This window comes from Mesitornis unicolor, unplaced genomic scaffold (genome assembly GCF_000695765.1).
Source record: "Mesitornis unicolor isolate BGI_N332 unplaced genomic scaffold, ASM69576v1 scaffold31835, whole genome shotgun sequence".
Lineage (NCBI taxonomy): Eukaryota > Metazoa > Chordata > Aves > Mesitornithiformes > Mesitornithidae > Mesitornis > Mesitornis unicolor.
Window position 1 is genome coordinate 28,452 of NW_010187129.1, and position 6,561 is coordinate 35,012.

General features: G+C 44.9%; 1 protein-coding gene across 1 annotated transcript in view; it reads right to left on the reverse strand.

Annotated features, from left to right (window-relative positions):
- Positions 1 to 6,561, reverse strand: part of SEMA5B (sema domain, seven thrombospondin repeats (type 1 and type 1-like), transmembrane domain (TM) and short cytoplasmic domain, (semaphorin) 5B) — a 131,892-nt gene that overhangs the window by 24,255 nt on the left and 101,076 nt on the right. Inside the window, exons 13-15 of the mRNA XM_010185338.1 lie at positions 3,557 to 3,700; positions 1,936 to 2,083; positions 321 to 546 (exon numbers count right to left, since the gene is read on the reverse strand). Of these exons, the coding sequence (XP_010183640.1) occupies positions 321 to 546; positions 1,936 to 2,083; positions 3,557 to 3,700 (518 nt within the window). The remainder of the gene's footprint in view (positions 1 to 320; positions 547 to 1,935; positions 2,084 to 3,556; positions 3,701 to 6,561) is intronic.

The window sequence follows — 6,561 nt, forward strand, 5'->3', positions numbered from 1 at the left end:
CCTGGAGGCAGTGCACAAGGGGATCTCCCAAGAGAAAGAGTAAAGACACACTGTCCTGTAGAGTGGCTCTCCTCTTCTTCTCTACACCCTCATTATTTGCCTGTTCCCTTCGGGGCAGCCTGGCAGTGCCAAGAACAAATTCACTGCTATAAGCACAGAGCTCAAGGGCTTGCTCCTTCCCTGCCATTCTGCAGTGACACTAGCCGTACATGTCGAGACTTATGCAGACAAAACCAGGTTCTTGTTGTTCTGAGATGATTCCCCCTTCCACCACCACATACAAGCTTGCCCTATTGTCCCCCAGAGCCGGCAAGACGTACAGTCAGTATCACACACAGCTGACCCATCATTGGGGCAGAATCGACTCTCAGTCTTCTTCCTCCCAAACTGCAGCTCGTGGGGATCAGACAGCTGGGCACGGCACGTGTAGCGGAAGCGCTGCTCCTGACGAGCACCGTTTTGGGTGATGTTGACGGGCATCCAAGGGGTCCAGGGCGTGTTCCTGCGCACCTCTGGGCAGCTCTCTGGGTTGCAGGTCTTATATTCCTGCAAGAAGGAAACTCATTCTCTCTTTACTTATCAAACAGCATCAGCCTAACTGACAGAGATTTATTAACACCCCAGAAAAATAAGAGGGTACCCTCTGCATCTAAAACAACCTCCATCCACCTCATCTGACCTCACAGATGCAAGCCAGTGCTGGGTACAGCACAAAATGTGGTCACTATGGAGGCGGTGGTGGTGCATAGGTGGACTTCAAGGGTGAACTATGCTTGTTATTTTTGTCTCTCTCAGGTCTGTGTTTCCTTGCTGATTCAAAGTCCTGTGGGGCTTTGAAAGCTTGGTATATTATGGGCGGGAGAAGAATTCAGGCAATAGATAATAATAACAGCAAACAAGTTTTCTGCTGTGACCCTGAGAGGCTGCTTTCAGGTCAGCCTAGAGGAGCCCCATGAGGTCAAAATGTCAGTAAGGTTTATTCCTTGAAAAGTTGATTGTTTTATTTTTAAGATGGGTTTATATTATCTCTTTTTACAGCTATTTTTGTTTGGTTGGCTTTTTGAACTCCCTAGTAAGGGCTATGAGCCATTTGCCATCCTTGGTGCAGAGCATCCACTGAGTACAGACAACACTGCCTGAATGGGGATGGGGTGATTTGGGGTCTTTACAATTCTTGCCGCTAGTGGGAGGATTTCCATTGACAAACATTGCATTCCTGTTTAAAAATAAATAAATAAACCAGTCTCTTCTGGCAGAGGAAAAGAAATGTAATGCTTCAGGACTTTATGATTCTAGAGTAAATGCCAAACAGCTTGTGAACAGATGGGAGGTTCCAGATCAAATCTGCTTACACTGAAAGAAAACTCTCCATAAAACTAATTAAAACAGCTGCATGAAACAGCTGCCAGAATTGGAAAGGGAGAATAAAGAGGGAAAATGGGTAGCCATTGCCCCATGGATGGGTTAACTAGGTGTTCAACCTGTTTTTTACTCAAGTGTGACAGTGAGACTCATTTCTGATGCATGTAGGGCCTCCTCGACGCAACAAGATCATCCTTGGGAGTGGGACAGAAGAAAAAAAGCAGTATCATGCTTCCAGGTAAAAGACTTGATATCTCAGCCTACAGAGGCCTAAAGGAAGTCCTCTGGACACCAGGCTGTCCTTACCGGTATGCGCGTGCGCGCGCGCACACACACACACACACACACACACACACACACACACTCTTTAACACCAACTTCATTGATTTTGGGAATCTGCCATCTCACTGCTTCACAGTTCATTTCAGCATCCTCTCCAATGAAAGCTGAGGATATAATTTTATTTTAGCTTGAAAAAAAAAAACCCAGATGGAGAGAGGAGTTAAAAACCAAGTCCCTAGATGCTAGATGTCAATAGGTGCCCCATATGCAGTGTCAATAAACAATACATACCACAGCACAGCCTGGACATGTATTTCCGTTTTCACAGGACCTCTGCCTTGAATGAATACCTCCACCACAGTTCACACTACATTTATTCCAAGGACCCCATGAAGACCAAAAAATTGGTAATGGACATGGACTGTTCTCATTACAGAATCTGAAAAAAGAAAGCACATTGCTCAAAAAATATCCGTGTCAGCACATCCCAGGGACAAAATGGTGATGGATGCAAGGTTGCACACTGCGTCTGGGTGCAATTCAGGCAGGCACAGAAAGCCAGGAGAAGGCTGACACAACAGGCAGATTAGCAATATTCCTGTTCACAGCAGAGAACTGTACCCTTGGTACAGAACAGGGAGTGGTTAACTGGGCTGAGCTCACTGAGACAGTTGTAGTAAATGGCCCAGATCAGGTTTTTAAAAGTGATTTAATCTTAAAATTTTTGTGCACTGAATTCATAAAAGAGCTCATAAGCTGAAGCCCCTGTGTCACAAAGGGAGAGACTGGATGGTAAATACTTTTGATGGGATGACTACTGGGAGATGAACACAACAGTGATCACTGTCACTTGATAATCTTCTCTTCCTGCAATCTGCCCCTTACTTCTGCCTGGACCCTAAGAAACTGGTGATTGCAACTGGAACTGACTGAGATGCCATATGCATTAATGCCATTTCATGGTCCCTTTTCAAAACGTAACTTTAATTTTGTTCAGGCATTTAATCAACATTGTTCTCAAATTGAATCACACAGGACTGCAATTGACTCAGATGTAGTCTTTAAAACCCAAAAAGGACCATTCTGAATGGCCACAAATCAAACCAAACATTAAAATGTCCCGAGTCAAGGCAGTTAAATGAATTGCCCTTTGTATTCTGAGAAATGCAGAGAGATCTGTCTTAAGTGACCACTCAAGGGACAAGCAACAGCCTACTGCCAAGCAAATGAAATGAAATGTCAAATATGGAAACCAAATTGGGATGCCTTGAAGTATGTGTTTAATAAGGGGCTGGGCTTGAAGAAGCATAATAGCGCAGATGGCTCTGTAGGTTCAAAAAGTATTGTTTTTCAGTGAATTTGCCTAAAAATTGCTTAGTTTAGAGGTGAAAAAACAGATGTTTTTCTGATATCAACCAAGCACTGCAAAAACTCAACCCTGAATCTGGGAGTTAAGCTGTATTTTGTCTTGAGCTTCTTTTGGTTCGTCAGTACAATTAATAGAGACTAAGGATTGGTGCAGTTGGCAATGAAAGCTGCACATACTCAACCACCTCCTCAGGGACAGATCAGAACAGTGCAACTATCTACAAACTCTACACTGCTAACAGCAGGCACAGCTTCTCCTTTTGCTGAGGAGGCCAGCCCTCTGTTTGGGAGGTGGGAATACTTGAAAAAGTCTGAAAGGTTCTGCTTGAGAGGGGAGGCAGCTCTGAAGTGTCTGATGGCCACAGGCTCACTGAAAGAGTGGTCATGCATGTGGGCAACCCCATCCCTCCTAAGCTCTGGAATTCCTTCTGCTTTGTGCGTCCAGCCAAACAGCCTTAATCTGCATTCATGTAAGAGCCACTACTTCCAGCTGCCAACATAATCACCACAGTAGTGAACACACGGTGCTGTGGACATCTCTTACCTTTCTTCTCGGCTTTGTCCAACGCAGACCCTGCCCCCGTACCGTGGTGCAGGGTTGCTGCAGGATCGCTGGCGGACCTGAAAGCCAATCCCGCAGGAGGTGCTGCATGGGGCCCAGGAGGACCAGGGTGTCCAAGCACCATTTCTAACAAAGGAGGGGAGAGAGAACAGAGCGTGGGGGTGACCTAACAGTCTGTCCATGTCAATTCACAGCAGAACACACAAGGCACTGACAGGGAAATTGTAGAACCCATCAGAGAAGAGATTATTCATTTCAACCAGACTCTACATCAGCATACATGTAGAAAAGGGAGTTTCTAATGTGCTTAGCTCTGGCCTAACTTTCCTCCCATTGAAGTATCTAAGAACTGGAAACGAAGAGAATGAAGCCAATGCTGAATGATTTCAAAATACCTCCTAGGATTTGCTGGGCAACAGTGTGGCTGCTGTAACTCTCACTGAGTATTCCCCCATTATCTCTCCCACGTCTCATAACCCCCTTTTTCTGGGCCAATGTCTGATCCCAAAGTTGTATCTCCTGGACAATTCTATGCAAAGAGCGCAGGTTTTGAGGCTCACAAACGCCAGCTGTGCCAAAGGATGTAAAAAAACCCCTCTGCTAATTCTGTAGGTACTGATGCTTTAAATCTCTTACAGCAGTGCTACTGCCAGCTCCCATGGTTTTATCACAAGCCTCGTAATATTTGGTGTATTCCTAAAGCCTTCAGCATTGAATCCTATTAAGTGGAAATCTCAAATTTCATTAAAATAATAATTTCTTCTAGCTTTCATGGCCACTTGCAGACATCACTGTAGTGTGACCTTAAATCTGCAGAAACCAGAAGGCAATTAAGAGCTCAGAGGCAGGATCGAGTTTCACGGTTTAATGAGTGATCACATCTCTGCTGAGCAGCGGCACCTTCGCCTGAAGCAAATGTGATGTAAAGCCCCTCCGTTCACACCTCAGCCACAGAGATGTCAGCCACCGCTCTGTGCCCGCTCCTGTGACAGGCCCACACGTGCGATGCTGCTGCCATGCAGTGACGCAACCCTGTGCTTGCACAGAAGCCGATGTTTCGATCTCTAAGATCCTTGCATTTATTAAAGCTCACCTTCCTCTGATTTGGCAGCACTACTGAACCTTGGAGCAGGAGAGAAGGAACTGTATCTCATCTCTTCTGCGCTGCAAGTTTCATTTTGTATGGAGCCAGTGGCAATGCTCTGTCTTACAGAACTGCCTGATCTTGACACTTCACTGCCTTAAGCCAAACAAACTCATTTGTTTTAGGTATTTTTTTTCCTAAAGAAAAACTTTTCAAAAAAGTCTAGTCAAAAAACAACTCAGGTGCTCTCCGGTTCTTGTAAGCTAAGCTTGAAAACAGATGTTAATTTTCAAAGCATTTACTGAACTAATAACAGTGCTGGCAAGAAATATCTTCTGGCATAGCACCAATCAGGGTAGAGGATGAAAGTTAAAACCCACATAGCCCTTCACACTTTTTGTATTTGTTATCAACTCTTGCCTGTTCTTGGCAGTTTTATTTCAGAACCCTGTTAGATGTTTCTCCCCTCCTCCTCTTCTTCTCTCATCCCTCTCCCTCCTTTCCTTCCCCGCTCCCACCTCAAACAAGGTCAAAGAACAAGAAACTCCCTTATGTAAAAATCCCACTATTCCATCTTATTCTGCCATGTTTTAACCCACCTACTACCTCCCTACTCCTTAATCCAAAAGAAAGATTATATGTAAAATCATAACAAGAAAAAAAAAAGGAAGGCTGCTGTTATTGCAACAAAAAAGGGCAAGCAATTTCTACTAAAAATTCCTCCAAAAATCAACAGTTCTCAGCATCTGTTTGTTTCAGGATTTTTAGCAGAAATAAAGACACCTTCTGTTTTCAGATCTCCAGCTCTCTAATAGAACTCATCTTTAAGCATCCTGCTCCCTCCTTGCAAAAAGAAATCTCAATGCCATATGAAGTCAATTAAAGGAAATTTGAGGGCTGAGGCGGATGCAGGATGACCAGATGTCCCTATTTTCCAAACCATGCTGTTTTCCTATGTCTTAAGATTGAATAATCTATTTTTCATCCCCTTCTTAGGAGCTGTTCCTGCCTCTTTTGCCATCAGAGCAGTGCTGAGAAACCCATCCCACTATTTCCATTTGCCACTGACATAAAAAGCTGCCTTGGGAAGGTTCTGCTCAGCCTACGGCGGCAGCACAGGGCCAGGAATGACTGCACAACTTTTGGGCAGTGCAGCCTACAACTGGAAGCAGAGATGCCAATTAAAACATGAGTATTGCTGAATTTTTGGTGCCAGGATCAGCACTGATCTCCAGAGAGGAGTCAAGAGACATCTGTCCTTAAGGGAATGAATGTTTGTGGAGAAGATAAAGGAGATAAAAACTGCATTGACCCAATATTTACCAAAATATTAGCTGACTCCACCCTGGTTAAGTAGTGCTTACACTATTGCATCGCCCTTGCTTGAGTCATGACATGATGTAGTCCGAGTGTGATGGGGCAACATGGACACAAACACTGTGGCTATGTTTGGGCACCTGACCGGAGCACATTTAGCATCCATACTGCTCAAGCATGAGCTTCAGGCTTCCCTGGAAAGGCACTTTGACACAAGCTGAGCTGCAAGTGTTGTTTAAGTGCTGTCCCCGGCAGGCATGGCTCCTAAGTGCCGCTCGCTGCCAGACGATGATCTGCTGCTTTCACCCAGCCAGCGTGCTGCAGACAGCTTACAGACTCAAAGAATAAGGCAAACAAGCCTTGCTCGGAGCTAGGCTGGGCCCTGTCTTTACAAGCCTTGCTTCCACGGAGCTACGCTCGCTTTCGGCAATGCAGTCTCAGAATTCAAACTCTGAAAAATTATGAGTTTATTGGATTTTTTTAGCTGACTGATATTCAGTTGCCTAACAACTGTCTCTGCCTTACCTCCTCCTGATGGGTCACTATTCGCTATGCAGTTGGGGGAAACTGAGGCACAGTGTAGGGA